The 20,580-nt window shown below is 30.8% G+C and overlaps 1 protein-coding gene across 2 annotated transcripts in view; it reads left to right on the plus strand.

Moving 5' to 3' along the window:
* The first annotated feature begins 207 nt into the window (after positions 1-207).
* LOC121128356 (TBC1 domain family member 2B) overlaps positions 208-20,580 on the plus strand; it is a 263,354-nt gene continuing 242,981 nt past the window's right edge. For both annotated transcript variants that reach the window (XM_071892911.1, XM_071892913.1), the window contains exon 1: positions 208-447. In XM_071892911.1, coding sequence (XP_071749012.1) covers positions 441-447 — 7 coding nt within the window. In that variant the 5' untranslated portion in view covers positions 208-440. The remainder of the gene's footprint in view (positions 448-20,580) is intronic.

The raw sequence follows: 20,580 nt of genomic DNA on the forward strand, positions 1-20,580 counted from the left end.
ATGTTAGCTAATACCACGTGATAATAATGAACAAAATCTGTACAGAGTAGAAAATATGATTTCCCTTAGAGGAAAAAGGAGCAAAACATATTATGAATTATTAGAACATTAAAGACAGAAAGGAAGAATAAAAAAAGGAGCCGCGCCATTCGGAGAAAATGCTTTGTGTCTGTATCTCCCAGTTTTTCCTTTTTTTTTTTTTTTTTTACTCTTTCACGTCGTTCTAGTACGAGTATATTCTACATACTACTATAGTGAATTAAAATGTTTGACAGCAGAAGTATTCCCATCCTCCAATTAAAAGTGTCAAATAATTGTGACTTTATATATTAATAGCAGCTACAAGGCTTACACACATTTCATGCACTAAGGGTCGTGGAGTGCATTGCTTTATTTTATTTTTGTGATGATATGAAAAAAGCAGCAATTCTCTGACCAACATGACAGGTAAATGTTTACTTCTTTCACTTAATAACAAAAAGGCTTTTATCATTTTATGATGACATAGCATTTATATTGTACCTATCTATTGTCACTCGAAGCAGTTTCTCTCCATCTAGAAAATAATTGAATGAGATCACATGAAATTACCGTATAGTGTTGAGTCTCAGTCTGCGAATCCTAGAACATTTTGAGACCATTGTAATTGAAACACATTTGGTCTCCTTGTAAAATTTACGTCATTTTTTTAAGAAACGAAATTGGAGGAAAGAATAATCATTTTTGTGGAAAAGAGAAAATAAAAAATAAAAATGTTAGCCTTTAAAACAACTGACATTGGTTTTCGGTCCATGCAAATTTTCGTCTATGATTTGAACTTCACTCGACATTCTAAATATTGGCTCACATTGGTCTAGAAAAGTCCACTTAATACCAAACTGGGAAATAAATTAGGCCTCCGTTTGGGTGCGTATTCGAGGGGTGGGATGGAGGTGATGTAGCACCCCCCAAAAAAAAAAAAAAAAAGATTTTTGTTTTGTTTTGGACTTGAAAATATTATTGCTCTAGAAGAATAAAATTAATGAGCAACGTAGTTTATAAAGAAAAGATCCTTCGACCAAATAATGCAGCCTGCCCCTCCTGCAAACTCCGCCTATACATATTTATTTTATTTAAAAAGTTCTTGATAGCCCCAGTTTTTTGTGGTTTAAGCAGATTTCAATTTGGTTTAAAAATAAAGTCAAATTAAAATAGGAAAAGAACCAATTTTTATAATATCATTAACAAACCAAAGGTAAAATTGTCGGTATCGTTTGTCGTTCAGTCTTTACGTCTATTTTTGGGAGAGTTTCGAGTTTCGAGCCAAGGGGCCAATGAGAATTAAGAAATCATGCTCTACATAATCCACGAACAACGATACAGACAATAGGGACAGTTCCATGGAGCAACGGGCATAGTTCTACTATGCCCGTTGCTCCAACAAAAAGCGACCTAAAGTTTATCAATTTGGAGGTTCATATTCTTAAATTATATTCATATCAAAATGTTAGTATATCAAATCCCTCTACCTTAAAACCGTCACTGATCCGAACATATCTCCTTTTTTTCTTTTTCTTTTTTTTTGGAAATCAAATTATGTGTATCTTAGATATTCTATACCAATCTATATATTATAATATCGTATCTACCTAAAGAACGATTTTTTTAGGGAGGAGCTTGGTGTCTAGTTTTTAAGATTCAAACCTGTTTCTTTACATTTACATACTTGAATGAGCTCACACTATGTAATTTTTTTATAAAAATGTATAATAGTGTTGGGTTTATATCTCAAAATCCTATCCCGGTCTGAGACTCTTTGGGTTTTTAATAATTCGTAGTAAAATTCACAAAAATCGGCCTTGATCCAGATCTTCATCAATTTTTAATTAAATTTTAGAAAAAATGACATTTTGTTTTCAATGAAGATTATCATTTTTTGTGAACCTTTAAAGAAAAAGAAGGAAATTTTAGTTTACGTTTATGGTTAGAACTTCATTCGACAATTTGAATAGATGTCCACGTTCTAATTATCGCTAGAATAAATACTAGAATCGGTGTATAAAGATATCTTCTAGAAGAGATATGTCCAAGAGCTTATATATAAAGGAATTGTCATTCGAATCCACAAGAAGGACAATTACAAACTGGAATAAAAGCATTAATGGTGATTTTAAACCAAAGTTTACTCAGACAACAAATTAGAAATGGTTTATAAAAGGTCGTAAGGCAGATAACATTCTGAAATCAATACAAGGCGCAATAGAAGAGACACACACCAATAAAATAGTAACCAGTCAACTCTAGCCATTGATTTCCTCGGAGTCTTCGATATAATTTCTCACGAATACATAATTACACAACTCCTCAAATGCACTTTCCCTGTAAGACTTGTAGAAATGATATTAAAGTCAAATTAGAAATAAGGAAAGCGCAAAATTATTTTCTATATCTTTTAAACATGAGTAAAAATTTATTTATTTTTTGAAATAGAATAAATAAATAAAAACCTCCCCCCTATAAAACTGTCACAAATGGGCCAAGTGTTCTTTTTGGGGTAAATCAAAATTTGGTCACATTAGGTAGACACTTGTGTCTACCTATTTATTGTAATATCGTATCTTTCTTAAAAATGATTTTGTTAGAGTAAAGACATTACTGGATGGTCCATTGAAATATGAACACTTACTACTACAATCATTAATGAAGGTTGAGTGATTTAAATTAATTCATATTTCGATATTTTAAAGTATAAACAATTATTTACAAAACAAAACAAATCGAGCTCTCTAGCATACGTACAAGTCGCGAAAATGAAACTTGAACGTAATTGACAAATTTCCATTAACACACTCCTTGACGCTGGAAAACCCCTGAAGAAAGACTCCAATCAGTTGGGCGTTTCCAGAATCACCGTCTACGTCGTCATCACGTTGGAGAGGGAGATAGGCTCTGTCAAAAAGGCCAAACTTGTCCCAGGGGAGTTAAAGAAAACAGCCTAGGTCAATCACATCAAGTCCATGAGGGCCCATACAAGACATCTTGGGGTTTCACACCAGATTGTCCAGAAAGCTATCAAAAAAGTGGGTGGAAAAAGCCTTGTGAGGTTGGAAAGGCCACTTTCGAAACCAGCAAAGAAAGAAACCCACTCCTCTTTTGCAATAATCTTTAGAATGTGTCTTTTGAGGCTCTTTTGAACTCTTTTTTGACACTTTTGGCCCACCTACACTCCTGAAGCCAACACCCTACTCTGTCCAATTCACTGCAAGCCAGCACTTGGATACTATGACAAAGGGCTACATCCACAGAGGGTGTTAGGCATTCTGATGCCACCCAGAAGCCATCATTGCCTCTACTGGGTGCTACATTAATGATTTAGAGAGGCCAGAGACATATTTTCATGAAATTCTATTGTTAAATTTATAAATTATATCTTGTTGAAGTTTAAAATTAAAAAGGTTTAGAATTTAATGGACCACCTGGTAGAGTTGATACTTTGTGCAAGACCTTTTTTTTTTTTTGTTTAAGTCTTAAGTGTGCTTTCTTAATCGATTTCTACAGATCTGTTAATTGATATCCCTTTCTTAGATCGTGGAAGGAAACTTAATCTACTTCAAATTGTGGACCGATTTTTTGGCCTCACATGGATTTGGATAGTATTGTGTCAGTCGTTATTTAGGACTTGAGCCTCATCCAGTTCAGTCCTGCATATCACTTCTAAAGTTCGGTACTTGATGACGTCACTCAAACAGTTTTAGTACCGACAGTCTTAATGATCAGTCCTAAGTCTGGATTGGAGTGAATAAATAAAGACTGAACAACACAATTAGTACTCTTTACTGGATTTGCATGTAGAATGGAATCATAAATTTGTCAAAAATGATACTATTTGGATGCTAATATTTTTTGGAGTTGCTTTATATTATAGCTAAAACTAAAAAAAAACCTAAATATATATTACAACTTCCAAAGATTTTATTAATTTTTTTTCAGTTTTACTTTCAACTTTCCTATTAAATATAACATATATAATAATCAAAAATATAAAAGTTTGCCGGAAAAGTTTTGAAATTAAATATAAATCAGTCAATTGGATTACTTCATCTGTAATAAATATTAATCAAATATATTGGATATGAAATATAATTAAATTTTGGGGCAATCTCTTTGCCTCTATAATAATAATTACTTTTTACAATTCGTCAAATAATCGAGTTAATTCTATTTAATTTTGAAATTTTTTATTCACACAACCGAATATTACTTATTTATTAAATATTCTATAAGGAAATTGAAAGTTAAACTGAAAAAAAAAAAAAAAAAAACTTTTTTTTGGCAGCAAATGTTTTGAATTTGTAATAAAGTTTTATTCTTCAGATATTACTATAATCTAAAGCAAATGGAGAAAAAAAAATTTACTTTTTTTAGATACAATCCTTTATTTTACGTAATTATTGTATTTTTAGACATATTTTAGGGTAACTGTATTCAAGATAACTTAACAAATAATTTACATTTCGAATGATAGAATGTATTAATCAATTGTTATTACCTTTTAAATTTCATGTCGAATTATGGCATTGTATCGTAGTTATACTAAACAAATGTTAATTTTTAAAACAGTTTCTAAAGGCCAAACCTATTGAAGCTGAATGTTTTGACGGCCATTTTCGTGTTTTACGGCTTAAATAAAAATAATAAATGTGGGTTTACCTCAGCGGGAAAGAATACTATTCAATTTTTTTATTGATGTGAAAAGTGGGATAATTAGATAAATAATCTAATTATTTCCATTGTAATAGTAAATTTTTATTTAAAATATGAAAATAATATTCTAAACTAGTTAATAACATATATATTTAATATATTGCAGTGTCGGATATATAATAAAACTAGTCAATAGAGGTATAAATATTTGATAGACAGAAATTTCTTTATATTTTTCCCAATATTAATGAAAAAAGAGTTTTTACTATTATAAAATTTGGTTGTTTAGGCCCAATAAGGCCGATATCAACTATGCTTACGTCACATGAAAACCTTTTATAGTATCTTATTAAGGTCAAACGTGATATCTTTTGTTAACTTGTGAATATTTAATTGTTAATGTTTCGCCCTTAATTTTTGCTTTCCTTTTTAATTATGTACTTTTTTGTGACAAATGATATTTATTAATATGCAGGGGCAATATAGTGTGTACTGACGAGAGTACGTCTTGGGTCTCATAATTAACTCAAGCAAGGCTAAATACATTTTTTTTTATAGACCATTACTCCTAAATTATGTATAGATTTGACAATAATTAATTATAATAATTCAAGAGCCTTGTTCAACTCCTTGACATTTTTATGTTTGTAATATTAATTAAATATTAAAAAATAATTCATCTTTCAAATAAAAATACGTAGATTCTACATTAATTATATTTTTTAGAAACCATTAAATAGTCTGTTGGCCCTGGGAATGTGGGTCTATGGGATAGTGTTGAGAGAGGGATTAGTTTACTTCCACTCTCAAAAAATTTGCTATAAGATTGATAATATTTCTATCATTGTCTTACCAGGAAGTCCATTGAAATCTGAACACTTACTAGTTCAATAATTAATTAAGGTTGAGTGATTGAAATTAATTCATATTTCGATGCATTAAATTATAAACTATTAATTACAAAAACAAAACAAACCTGACCTTTCTAGCTTACGTACAAGTCGAGAAAATGACTCTTGAATGTGATCCACGAATATCTATTCGGTCACTCCAAGCAGTTAGGCGTCTCCAATCCCATATTTTTTTCATATAAATAATAAGATGCCCAATATATACGAGAATATACGGCATGAGATCAATATGGAATTGTATTCCTGTACTTTGAGAAACTGAAAATAAGTGCTGCATAATTTTATTTCTTGAGGGCTTGATTTTTGGAATTTAAAAAAAAAAATTCCAAAAATCTACGACTGTTTCAAAAAAAAATTTGAAAAATTATATTTGAAATATTAATTTTTTGGAAAAAAATTTGGAAAATTCAAAATTTTTGGAAAATATTCAAAAAAATATATATTTTGTAATAAAACTTCAAAAAAAACAACTTAAAAATCCATATCTATTAACAAAAAATTTCAAATATTAAAGTTTTTGCTCTGCCTCATAATTTGTCCGAATGATCTTTTTTTTAATAAAATAAATATTAAATAAAATTTTATTGATCTTATTATCCAATAAATTTTTTTCATCCTAACCAAAAAAAATCTAATACATTTTATAGATTGGAGGTTGCGTTGTATCTATAAAATTGTTCCGGTGGATTAAAATTAATATTATTTTATCTTTTCTTATTTAAAAAAAAGGGAAAAAACAACAGCACATTAACAATGCATTTTCCTTGAACCTTTGTCGGCAAACCTCCTCAATTCAATTCTTTATTTATCTTGATAGCGGCTTGCTTATAATTGATTCGTACATTTAGCCATTTCTAATTGAGGTTTAGTAAGTTGTATTAACTATTTTGCTTAAAAGTCGTGGTTTTTTTTTGTTTTCTATTGCTCTGTAGGATTATACCATTTTTTCAATGTGAAGATTAAGGCAGTGATTCAAAAATGGGGGTAAACGTACCCTTAGGTTTCTTGGAGGCATTCCAGGGGATACTTGATATTTTGAAAGAATATTTTATAAATGCTACATCACTGAATCTAAAATTGCTTTGTCCTGGTAATGGGATACTTGGGTTAAATAAATATTTTACAAGAGGTATGTTACTAAAAAAAGGTTGAGAATTCCTGGACTAAGACGTAGAACGGTAGCTACAAAAATTTAATATTCTAGTTATTATTTTTTATTATACACGCAACCTCGTCAAAAAAATGATGGGTACTATTTTGACTTACAAAATTCACATGAACTAATGAATATTTAACGGGTATTTGTATGAAGAAGAAAAAACTATTGTTTTTACAATAAGAATTACAGATAATATCTTGCTAAAACTCCAAACTCATGTTGTAAATATTATTTTGAAATAAGGATTTGTTTGTTCTCGATCCTTTATATTCATATAAGGATTTTTAGCATTTTAGTTAATGTGTATGAGTGCAAAATGAATGGAATAGATAAAATAATTATACAAACTTAAATTATGTATTTGTAAAATCGTTTAACTGTTTATCATGTACTTAAATAGTTATTCATTAACAAAGGGTTTAGCCAAAAAAAAAAATCTTTAGCGTTAGAATGGTGTAAACAAGGGGGAACAAAGATGTTTAACCCTTTCACGCCATAAGTATCATTAGTTATGTAAATCGTGTGAATTCTTTAGTTAACCTGTTTTTTTTTTTAATTGTTAATCTGAAGAATGATTTTTTTCCCCTGAGCAGTTGTCATTATAGTTTGGTTCCTGATAAATAAACATTCTTCCCTAAATAGATTTAATTATATTTGAAATTTAATTGAACATTCGTGTGTGCACATAAAAGGATGTGCTCTGGAGTGAGAATGATTGCTGTGTTGATCCTTATTTACTCGATACAGTCCAGTCTTATGACCGTCGGTCCCTGTAACTGCTCCTTCACTGGCGGTCCTTGAAATATTTCCGTAAAATATTGATGGTTTATTACGACAAATAAGATATGTGAAATATGTATTTTTCATTGTAATAATATATAATACGAATATATTAATAACTATATAATTTATTGTATTATATAACAGAATTTTAACCAAAAAGGAAAACACCCCCATTGACGTCAAGAGGGATCGATAATACCTTCTGTAAGGACTGAAATGGGACTGACTGCAGTTCACCGTCCTAAAAAAGGACCAAAACAACACTAGTTACAATTGTCAGCTCTTGTTGGACTCTGAACGTAATTGGGGATCAACATCGGAATAATTCTTCCAATGTCCTTGTTTATTTCATTCTGCCTCCTCATCCCTTGTCACAGCTGATTGTAGGTGATCTCCTCTCAAACATTCTTAAAGTTGTCGTGGTTACCATATTGACTCTCGGGCTGTCTCTTCTTTAAATCCCCATTATACAGACGATTTTCATGACAGAGTATCATGTTATATCCAAGAATTTTGGAATCCTTGATTAGAGCCGTTTGACAATTTGTAGGCTCAGAAAGTGCATGGATATGGTTGTAAATATATAATAAATGAATCATTGAACAGAAAAAACATGCAAATGTCTTATCCATGAACTTCCAGTCTTGCAAACGTTTTGTCTAATCAAATTTTAAAGATGTTATTATAAAAAGGAAATTATTCATTTATAAACCCTGTTAGTCAACATCCTCTTTTTGAGGAAGGGTTCAACGTTAATTTAAATAATAAGGAAATTTTATTTATTAATAAACAGTTGCCATGGAGTCAAAATGACGCCCATTAATCATATTAAGATCAGATTTGGGCATCACCACAATAATATTTCTTATTGTTGTAGTTGAAAAAATATAATTTCATTTAAAATAAAAACTTTTATTCATAGAAATTCATTTATTACTTTTAAAGAACTTTTGGTACTAAAAATGTGCTCATTAATTTTGATGAGATTGATTGTGATTTATGGGATAACAGATGAGCTTACATTTCTAGCAATTCATATACCTTATATTGAAAAGGGGGAATTAGACCAAGCAAAACAGCGACATAAAAGTGAACAAAATTTGCGAATATTTCCAAGGAAATACATCTCTGCAAAAAATATTAACTTGCATTTCTTTTGAAAGATATTTCAGGAGCATTTATTTGCTGTTTCCAGCATTAAAATCTATTTACAGCAATTTTATCGAAATTGGCGTGCAGATAATCCCAGTTCAGTAAAGAAGGCTAAATTATTATAAGGGAGATCATTCAGCTAATTACTTTGAATTAAAAAGATTTGGAATGTCTTATCAAAAGTCCAATATCTCTTCGATTTTCACCAATTTAAAAACAAAACATAAATAAATAATTATTTTTTTGAAATACAATAAGGATTTTAATTCCGATCAATTCTAAATTCGGTGCTATATGTGATTGTTATAGGCTCAAAATTGATTACATAATACTCAAATATTCTTTTTTCAAGAGTTAATGATATTGATAACAGCTTTGGAAAATAAAAAACCCTGTTTAGGGCGTACATGGGTCTAGTTTGTTAATCCCTTCCGAATAATAGGATTTGATCAAGAACGAAGAATAGCCATTTGTTTCTGAAATCATCTCTTTGTTCGAATAAAATCTTTTTTCTCCCCGCCATTTCTTCAAATTGGGGAAGAAATAGGATTCCAGCGAGACAAGTCTGGACAATAAGAGGGATTTGAACCCTTGGGACCCTTTTCCCATTAATTTTACGAACACAACTGCTGAAGTGTGAACGTGCGTATTGCCGTGATCGAAAGATACTTTTTTCCTGAAGCTCGGTTCTCAAACGATCCAATAACAATGAATAATATGCACCTGTAATATTTTTACCCTTTTCCATAAAGTCGCTCAGGATTATTCCTTGTGAATCCAAAAGACAGTCCCCATAATCTTTTCTGCCGATTCAAACGAATGCCAAACAGAAAGAAATTGACTGATCCGGCTGAAAGTTTGTGTTTATTTTCCCAAGGGATTCTACTAACTAAACATACCTCAATAGGTACCACTAGTGCCATCTCTCTGACTTTGAAACGACCTAACGACTTAATCTCCAGATACATATGTTTAAAAATATTCGTAATTAAGTAGCAATCGGTGCCTTCATAAGGAATCAGTATGTAAAAGAGTCATAACGATAACAGATGGGCTCTAAGTCAAGGGCTTCACACATAGATTGCACTATATATTTTTTTTAATTCACTTCATTTTCAGCTAGTATCTACCTTCAAAAGACAATCTGTTCTTTAGTTTGTGACTTATGGTGATAAATGTGAGGCTACTTTTGTGATTTTCAAAACAATGGATCAATAAAAAATCGTGTTTTAATTTTACACTTTTTCCTGATGGGAGAAAATACTTAAAATGGCTTGAAAAAAGTGTTATACGGACTCCGTTCCATAAAATGAATTAAAATATAATAATAATAGTTCTAAAAAAATGCAATTTTGAAGGGAATAAAATTTGTTTTCTATATTAAGAATCCCCGGACTTTTCAGCTCATGCGTTATTTATTATTGTGTAATATGTATAGTTATGGAATTTAGTCAATTTCCATCAAGTTAACGTGACTCAAGTTATACGCATCAAATATACTCAAATAAAAATACAGAAATTGTAAATGGATTTAGTTATAAAAGTAATGTTTTTGAAGTATTTGGATAGACTATTAGTATATGTACATTAGTAAAGAGCCCAAGCGTAAATCTATGTATTTTAAATGATATTTTTATCTAGGAAAGTTTTTAAGATACGGGTATATTTATTTAGGCTCTTTCCAAATTTTACAAAGCATATAATATTACAATTATATAATAGAATGAATATATGATGTATGAATGCATGAGATAGATGTAATTAAATAATTACCCATAGCCCTCATCTGATAAATGTTATATTTTTCTTAGCCACCTAGTAATACTAAAGATGATAGTTTATTTCAAAGTATATATTTCATGAAAATGCGAGTACTCTTAATGTATATAATGCTTTTTGTATGTATGTAAATAGAAGTGACGAAAAGATTCCTTTAATTCACTGGCAAGAATCATAATTTAATTTATATATAATTATTAATCGGGAATTATTAATTTTTGTTTCTCTCTACTACCGGGCTTTTCAAAAGTCTTTGCACTCATTTTAATATGTTATTATGAGGTTTCTAGTAAACGGATTGTAAAGTTCCACACAGTTTTGGAAAATTCAGTATATCAGCCAACGATTACTACGGATGTTTTAAACAAAAATAAGTCGTTCAATATCATGAAAGAGAAAATAATTTACAATGTGCCGGCTCATTGCTGAGGTGACCAAGATCACTAATGTTTCTAGGAGAACCGTGTTTAACTTCCAAAAAATGCTGAGGGATAATGAAGACCTCAATGACCGAGCACAGAGTGGAAGACTAGACAAATTAAGATCAAAGGACATGGATGCAGCCTTCAAGTTCAATCCAAAGATGAAAATAACGACTTTTGTCAAGAAGAAGAAGGTTTCAGTGTCAACAGTGCCAGACCTGTCAAAAATGCTGGTGGCAAGTCTCTAAAACATGTGAAAAAGCCTCTTCTAGCTATACAGCTGCATGAAGTAGGTGCCTTTTGAACAGTTTGAAGAACAATGGTGGATGAATTATCATCTTCTCTGATGAGAAGACATTTACTGTCAATCCATTGATCAATATGCAGAATGATAAAGTCATTTTCTTCAACAAGGCTCACTATCACTTCAGAAAGGTCTCAACCACAAACATCCAGCATATGGTGATATGGGGAAAGTCCAATGCCTGCATAAATCATCAAAACAATATTAATAGCCTCAACACCTCAATGAACAAATTCTGGATGTCCATGAGAAAGAAGTACGCCATTACCGTGTGCAAGATGTAATTGAGACACCTGGAGCGTGCCATTGAAGCCAATGGCACTGACATTGATTAAATTCTATTGAAATATCTCAAATCACAATTAGTATTTGCAAAAAACCTGTCAAACTTTATCAAGATCTCTATCATGAACATGATTTGTTCAGTCACAAAAAGTAGGAAGACTTCTGAAGAGCCCACTATGTTAATTATATAAAGTAATTGAGTTTAATTTCCTTATAATGATATGGTTCGAAATTGTGAGCAAATCCTACTGATTCGAAGATTAAAATCGAAATTATTGAGCAAGTAGATGTTTTGTCAAAAAATAGAAGGAACCATTCCTGATAAGATGGATTGAATAATAGTAACAATAAAAGGGGAGAAGTTTTTCGCTCAAAATTACTGTGTCGTCACTTCAGTGAACTTATCTTAAGAAGAGAAATAATATCATTCTAAAGTTTCAATAAGATAAGAAATATTTTTCTTATAAATGCTCAAGTTTTTAAACTAATATTTCCACCAACTAAAGATTTGAGACTAGATGCGTAGGGTGAGGACGCCCGCAATCGGTATTTCTTTCCTCTGTTTTATTCCATCAGGAGATTGTTAGTGTCAATAATAAACAATACTCAATAACTGATAATAAGAAGTAAAGGAAATTTGAAGGTTTAACTCTTTGAAGGGAGAGTTAAAGATGGAATGCTTAAAGTGATCCAAGAAAGTTTTTGCTTTAACGATAAATGAGAAGACTGAATTTAAATTGTTTATCAAGGAATTTGTAACAACTGGTGTTTTTCTTTCTATCTATAAACTCAACATTACAGAGTGGGGACCCAAAGAATCAGTAAGAGTTTCAACATCTGAGTATTTTTTGTTTGTAGCAAAGTCTTCTAATTTTTATGTTAAATTTCGATCTTATTTTTCCTTATTCTTCATTTCAAATAAAAAAATATTTTGGATGCTAAAATGACTAGAAATAAACAAAAAATAAACTTTTTCACAAACTCGGAAGAAAGTTGAGAGATAATTAGATACAAACTATCACTTCAAAGGTACTAGTTAAACGGATGTTATACGAGATTTAAAAAAATGGTAGGCTGCCACGCTCTGCTTTTATGTTTACTTTTATATAATCAATGCAACTCCATCCGACATATTTTAGAAGAAAAAAAATGTTGATTTATCTTATCAATCCAATTTATAATTATTTCATAACTTTGGTTGACAAGTGTTGTTGCTCTCTTCACATTCAAGGAGAAAACTTTCCTCTTTTTTAGTTTATAAGTTGTGTAAAAGTTTCAATTTTGTAAAGGTTTCAAATTGTATGTAAGAAAATTGTAGAGATTACAATTTTTAGGTCTCAAAACTGGTGATGAAACGATTTTTTTAAAAAATCACGATGCCGTTTTTTATGCAATTCTGGCAAAATTTCCGATTTTGATTATTAAAAATTTTAAATATTAGTTAAAATATACAATTTTGCTATCCACATGATTATATATTATGGGGGTCTTGGTTTATTAGATTTTTTTTTTTTTTTAATCCAATTTTTGAAAAAAATTTGAAAAATTTAATTTTTTGGGATAAAAATTTCAAATATTCAATTTTTTAAAATTTTTTTTTTTTTGAATATACAATTTAATATTCAAAATATTTTCTATGATCCTCAACAATTTACAAAAATAAAATTTTGTCGGAAAACAAATTCAAAAATCAAAGTTGTTTGCACCAAATTAAATTTTTTGGAGAAAAATTTCTACAATCTACTACAGTTATCCAATTTTTATTTTAAAAATAATTGGAAATATCCCCAGCTGTTCTAAAAAAAAATGATTTAATTATTCAAAAATTAAATTCACGATAAATTTTATTTCCAAAAATACATGCCAAAATAGAAAGTTATTTTGGTGAGGGCTATATATATTTTTTTTTTTTCATAGCTTCGAAAAGTAATAAATATTTAAATACATATTATAAATATGAATCGATATCGAAAATTAAACATCTTTTTCATGTTGATCCCAATTCCAGAACAACACCCAATTCTCTGATTAATGATTCCGATTAATCGTCCTATCACTACTCATATCGCCTACACTATATTACAAAATCGGTTATTTTTAATACAAACTATTAATTGATGTAATATTTTATTTTTATAGATCCGAATTGCTTGGTTAATGGTTAATATCTAATCACTAGTGTTGAGACTAGGTCCAGCACCAATTTTTTTTTTTTTTTTTTTTTTTTGGTTCGGTCTTAAGTGATTTTTTCTAGAGCAATTTGGACCAATTTTTCGGTCCAGACCGTGACTGATTTTTTTGGTGTCTTTTTGTAGACCAATTTGGATTCGGCCTCACTTTGTGGACCGATTTTTTTCAGTCTCAAATATTATGCAAGACTTTTTTTCAAAAAAAAACAAAAAAAACTAAAAGTACACGATAAGTTCTAGAACAAATACTGGATACATATAAGGATCAAAATTAATCCAAGTTATCTTCGTTCAAACTTCGTATAACGTCATTTTATTTGATTATCCATCTCAAAAATGATGGAATTCTGTATTCCACAAGAGACAACAGGATTCAACTTCATCCGACCTATCTCTGTTTAAAGTTGATATGACGTTATTGTACTTGAAAATACATATGATGGCATGTTATAATCATTTTACTGTGGGCATTTGAACAATTTATGTTCATAAAATACAATAATCAATAAGTAATTTTCTTTACAAAGGTCAAAAATTACATTATTTATGTATTGACTATCCATGAAATATTAATTTACTATATTAGTCTCATTACAAACTTCATTTAAAAATATTCATCTCCTTCAACAACTTTCTAATAGAAGTTACAGGGGTGTCCGTAGATATTGGGCTGGAAGATTTTTTGCTTCTTACTAGAATTTTTTTTTTTTTCAAAAATTTCATATTATAGATTAAATTTCATTTTTCATTTTTTTCCCCAAAAAATTAATTTCCTCTAAACAACTATGAATTCTTGAAATTTTTCTACAAAACATTTAATATTCTAATTGTTTTTTTAAACTTTTTATACTGAAAATTTAATTTTTGAAATTTTTTTCAAAAAATTTCATTTTTTTTTAATAACTATAAATTTTTGAAACTTTTTCCAAAAGAAATAATTTCCTGTGAATAGTTATGGCTTTTAAAATTTTTTTGTTTCAAAAAATTTAATATTTCTATTACTTTTTTTTAAATTTAGTATCTCAATTTTTTTGTTTAAAATTACAAACTTAATTTTTGAAATTTAAGAAAAAAAATTAATTTTGTCTTAATAACTGTGGATTTTGGAAAAAAAAACATTCAAAAAATTTAATATTTGAACTTTGAAATATTTTTTTTTTTTCACAAAAAAGTAAAAAATCCAAAAGCCATTGCTGCTAGAGAACAACAGCAAAGCTATTGAAGGTGTTTATGTACACCTTGAGCCGGTCATAATTTTTGGGGGAGTAATTTTGTCCTGGAGCATTAAAGATCCTAACGTGCTCATTTTTACGATGAGAGTGACATGTGATACAGAAAAACAAAACAACAACTCAGAAGTTTCTGACACCATTTCAAACTTTAGAATAGTTTCACTCAACCTCGAGTTATACTAGTTAACATGAGTGTCCAAAGTTCCCTGCAACACCCGGTAAGTGTTACATTAACAACGAATCTCTGACTCGGAGTATGGTAATTATTTTCTTAAGCTCTTTTAATTCTATGAAAATATTAGTATTTGTGGTTACTTGAAAAGTGAAAGGGAGTTAATTATTAAGTGGGATATTACTATATGGATTCTAAGAGTTGCCTGGAGACTAATTGAGACGTATATCTTTTTATAATATGATGCAAAAAAGGAGGGATATTTACTTTTCTTAATTAGATGTGAGTAGAGAACAAGAGCTGAACTTTAACTTTGAAAAGTTTAAGAATTGTAATAGGATCCTCAAAAAATGGTATCAATTTCTCGTTAAATTAAATTTTATTTCAATTATACAGGTACACATCTTGTTTTCTATTGTTAGTTATCAATAATCCCGACTGTTGCAACAGGCCCTAGAGCTACCTCACAATAAAATTGTCAACATTAAAATAATCAAGGTAGGGTAGCAAAACGAGAACTATTAATTAATATTTATTTTCTCATTACTATGGAAAGGCTTAATGATTATTTTTTGATATTCGGTTTGTACTGTCTTTTTTACATAAATAAACTATACTAATCATTTCGTCATTTCATCATCATGTGCGAACAATGAGTAAGAAGGTAGCACATCGCAGATCACTTAGATGCTGGAGTTGGTTTGATGAAGATTAAGGACATTGTTAAATGTTCTAAGAGCCTGGTTCTTAAATTGGCCAAGACGAAAAAATGAAGAAGAACTCTCCAGAATGTCACGAAGTGGAGGACATAATTTAAAGACGGATACGAAAGTCTTGTTTATTTTGGAGAAGAATATAAAGGAGGATCCCACTAAGTCGATGAATCGCCTCGCCAACATCAGGAGGGCTATAAAGCACAACTTGGGATTAGTCTCTCTCACAACGACCCTACACCACCTTCTGACAGAGGGCATGAAAGCCAGGAGGCTCTAGAGGTGCAACAAAATCCTCACCTTGGGGTCAGCTGTAAACAATTTATTAAGCAAGAAGATTTTCACAGTTGATCAATTCCACAACCGCCAGAACAAGCATAAGCTTGTGGAAACAAAAGAAACGGTCCAAAGACTTTACCACAACAAATATCAAGGCGAAACAATGGTACACTGCGGTGTGGCCTCTGATGGGAAGAAGACGCTCTCGTTCTTTTTCAAGGCTGGACAAAAAATTGGCTAGGAGGCCTACTATAAAGTGCTTTGGTACACCATTTTGCCATGGCTGAAGACCAATCTACCCGGAGGGTAACTACGCGTGGACTCAGCACCCCCTCTAACATGTCCGCCATGCGCAAAAAGGTATGTGTAGATAATATGACTGGATTCTGGTCCAAAGAGATTTGGCCCGTTTCCTCACCAGATTTGAACCATCTTGACTTTTCTATTTTGTACACTTTGGATAGAAAAATCAGCAGTACTTCACAACAAGATGTGGACTCACTGAAGTCCTCCATAGTGGCTACATGGGACAACTTGTCAAAGGAGTTTGTCATCAAGTCCTGCATGGCCTATAGGCGACATGTTAAGACTGTGATTGATAATGAAAGTGTCCATATCGAGTGAAAAAAGTTTTCCAAAAACCTTTTAAAAAACATGTTTTTTAATAGTATTTTTTTGTACCTATGATAGTTACGTGTAGTGTTGTCTCAGTTCTTATTTAGGACCGCGGTCCAGTCCAGTCCCACTTGTTGGTCCTTAAAGAAAGTAAAATAGAGCCCTCGTGAAGTCAATGAGGGATTTTTTTTTTAATCATTCTGTTATATAATAGAATAAACTAAATAACCAGTAAATATTTAATATGTTTATATTACCGGGTGCGGCAAAAAAATCTTAACACTTTGTTTTTGCTGCATAAATCAAGGATTAGGATAGCCAAGACATCATATTAGTTATTTTTATTTTATTGACATACCCTATTACAACTGGTGGGTGAAATACATATTGATAAAGTTCTAGATTAAAAGTGATAAGATTTTTTGCCGCACCCTGTATTTGTATTATCATGAAAAATATAATATTTTTTGCAAGATATGTGGAATAATCTTTATAAATATTTCATATATCTGATTTGGGTGCATAAGGACCTGTCCCTAGGACTGTTTATCCTAAAGGCTGATAAGACTGGGCTAGACTGAATAAATATGGATCGACACAACATTAGTTACGTGTGAGTGTGTCCATAAAAAACGGAGAGTAATATTAAGGGTTTCTTGGCGTATTATCATCTTCTATATTATACTAGTATGTTCTTCGACGCTTAATAACTCCTGGCAATGCCCTGCACACCCGTTAGTATGATATAAAATGTAACTTTGCGTATTCTCTTTATTTCTACTCTTTAATTGTTTGAATCTTGGAGAGACAGAGAAAGGAATGCCATTAGAATATTCTTATAAACTTCATATTCAAGCCTTTTTTCTTTTCTTTGTTTATAAATAGTTGAACTCTAAGTAAGAAAGCTTTCATAAATGTATAACCAATCAAAGACTGAAAATATATACGTACATACAAAAATAAATAAAAACCCTGCTTTTTAATTATGCATATACCACAAATACGTAACATTTGTATGTATGTATAATAACAATAACATAATAATCCATTCATACAGGTGGATGCTTCATGCATTTTTTATGTCCATTCATTTGTCTTACGAATTGAATAAGTTGTTATATATGCACGAATATTGCCCACTGATGAAGATATCAATGGGAGTGAGGACCAGATTCTGGGAAGGCCACCACTCCATGGACTTAATGTGCTTCTTCTTGAGCTCCTCTTTTGTTACCAGCGTCGTATGTTTTGAGTCATGGTCCTGATGGAAAGTACATTACACAGGGGCGTCAACAGGATGTGGGCTGGAGGGTCTGTAGCCCCTCCAGCCCAAATTAAGGAAATTGTGCTTTTTACTACAGTTTTTATTACTAAAAAATTTAATTTTCTGAAAGCAGTTGAAGTTTTTAAATATTTTAGATTAAGTTTTTTAAATTTTTGTACGAAAAATATAATTTTTTGAATTTCTTTCTCAAAAATTTATATTTCAAAAGAATATTTGAAATATTTTTATATATGTATAAAAAATACGAGATCCAAAATTCAAATTACGAATATTACAGGGTTGGACCCAATGGGCGCCCTGAATGCTAAGTTCAACAGGTCCAGGTCTTTTGATGTTTGGGGGCTACATATCCTTTGACAAAAGTTTATTTTGCTGTTGAAACAATTTTGGACCACTTTTGCTGTGTTTGAAGGGGCTCTGTTCTTCTATAGCATCACATTGACTTGGTTATGTCTGTCTCCAGAAGGTTCTCGGTACATTTGTGATCCAGAACTTTTTTCCTGACACTTCCTGGACGCTTGTAGTCCTCCATTCTCCTCTGGACTGCATGCATAGTGAGCCTGGATACGCCCACTTAGCCAGGTGTATTTCCCACACTCATCGCTGCACGAAGGACTGCCGAGGTCTTAATTCTAGGTCCTTTTTCTCTGCTCATCTTAGACTAGAGGGAAAATGCAAGTAATAAACACTGCAGTTAATTCATCAAGGAGTATTTGTATCTTAAATTTTTTGAAATGAATTTCACTAAACACCTTGAGAAAGAAGGATCTCTTTTCTTGTTTTTTTTTAAGATTGAAAATCTGGTAAAAGAGTTAGTTATGTTCTTCCTTTGTTATATAAAAAAAGAAAAAAACAATTTTGCTTGCTCATACATTTGTGGAGTTATTTGTATGACATAATGACACCATCAGTGCCCAGTTTCATCATCAATATATTAAAGTAGCGTTTTAAATGGGTCAGTACTTTGGAATACGAAACAGCACTACTTATCACAAAAACAAAGTACTCTCATCACTAAATCTATTAAAGATAATAATCAAATAAAGTATGTAGTTAAAAACTTTAGCCATTTAAAAAGATGTGAAATAAATTGTTATTTCTTTTTTTAGGGAACTTTTTAAGTATGTATATAGTTTTAAAGAATTTTTTCATTCAATATATTTTGTTTTGGTGAGTTTGAATTGTTACTGTGCAAGAAATATTCTTTACAATAAAACCAAATACATGTATGTGGTTCTTAGACTATTTTTTTTTCCATTAAATTAATGATTTATAGTAAACATTCGGTGGTAATACTCCTTCAACAACATAAATGTGTATCGTCAATCTTATATAAAAACGTTTACTAAAAAGATATAGCTTCATAAAAATATTCATTTTCATTTTCAAAATCGCTTTATATAAAGAGGTTAGATTTCATATAGCAAGTGTTTACTCAATGGACAATGGGCAAGGCAGAAATTATTCTATTGGACTCAATGTGTGTAGGTTCGATACTCTGTCGGCGTTGCCAACAAAAATATACATGCATTGTATAAGGTGAAAAATTTAATCTGCACATGTTTCAAAAATATTTAAATTGTTACTGAGGCCACATTTTTGGCCGGATTTACTTGAAAATTGCCTTGAATTGTACATATGAATGTTAAAAGAGCTCATGTGATGTATCTACCTTTAGCATCAATTACGGACTGGATCCGAACCTAGAAGGAGGAGCAGGGGTTGACGAGATAGTTTTTGGCAAGCTGGTCATTTTCTCCTTGATAAAGGCAATCAGAGAGTCCTTGGTGGCAGGAAATGTTTGATTGTGTTTTAGATTCAACGTAGACCCAGACAAAATTATTTATCAGATAAAGATCCGGACTACTGGGGGACATATTTCCTTCCCCATTATGCCATAGCTGTGCTCACTCAGGTAATTCAGTGACCTGTCTGAGACATGACAAGATGATGAGTCTTGTTGCCAGACGCCATCCCAATCTTCAGCAATTTTCTGGATCCAAGGCAGCATCAATTCCATGTTTTTGTGGACCAAAATTATCGTCACTAAGGAAGTCAGTTTGTAAATTCAATCTTTTTTATATCTGGAGCAGCTGTCGCCATGATGCCCAAAACTTCACTAAACTTTGTTGATACAGCAACGTTTCTACAGTCAAAAAAATGAATTAATGCCCTCCATATCTACTTCAAACACCTTTCGTATGTCAGATGGAGTAATTGTAATATTATAATGCTTAACGGGTTTCATTCCATCAGAAAAATCAAAGAAACACTAAAAAAAAAAATGTTAATCGTGAAATCTAATATAATGTTTTCTAAAAATAACATTACTTAATAAAAAAATGCATTTTTAACCTTCCAAAACGGTTTTTGTAAAGTACTAATATTATATATAAGAGCTGAAATTATTTGCCAAAGAACATACACTAATATCATATAAGACAAATATTGAGTGGCTGGCTTCACCTTTCATCTTGTATTTTATATGCCAATCCATGTATAATATCAATATAACTTTGAGTACCTAAAATTTTATCACGATTTATAGGTTTTTCATATTTTGACGCCCATAAAGTAAGAAAAATTAAGACATGAACTCATTACAAGTAGGTGAATA

This window comes from Lepeophtheirus salmonis, chromosome 13, assembly GCF_016086655.4.
Source record: "Lepeophtheirus salmonis chromosome 13, UVic_Lsal_1.4, whole genome shotgun sequence".
Taxonomy (NCBI): domain Eukaryota; kingdom Metazoa; phylum Arthropoda; class Copepoda; order Siphonostomatoida; family Caligidae; genus Lepeophtheirus; species Lepeophtheirus salmonis.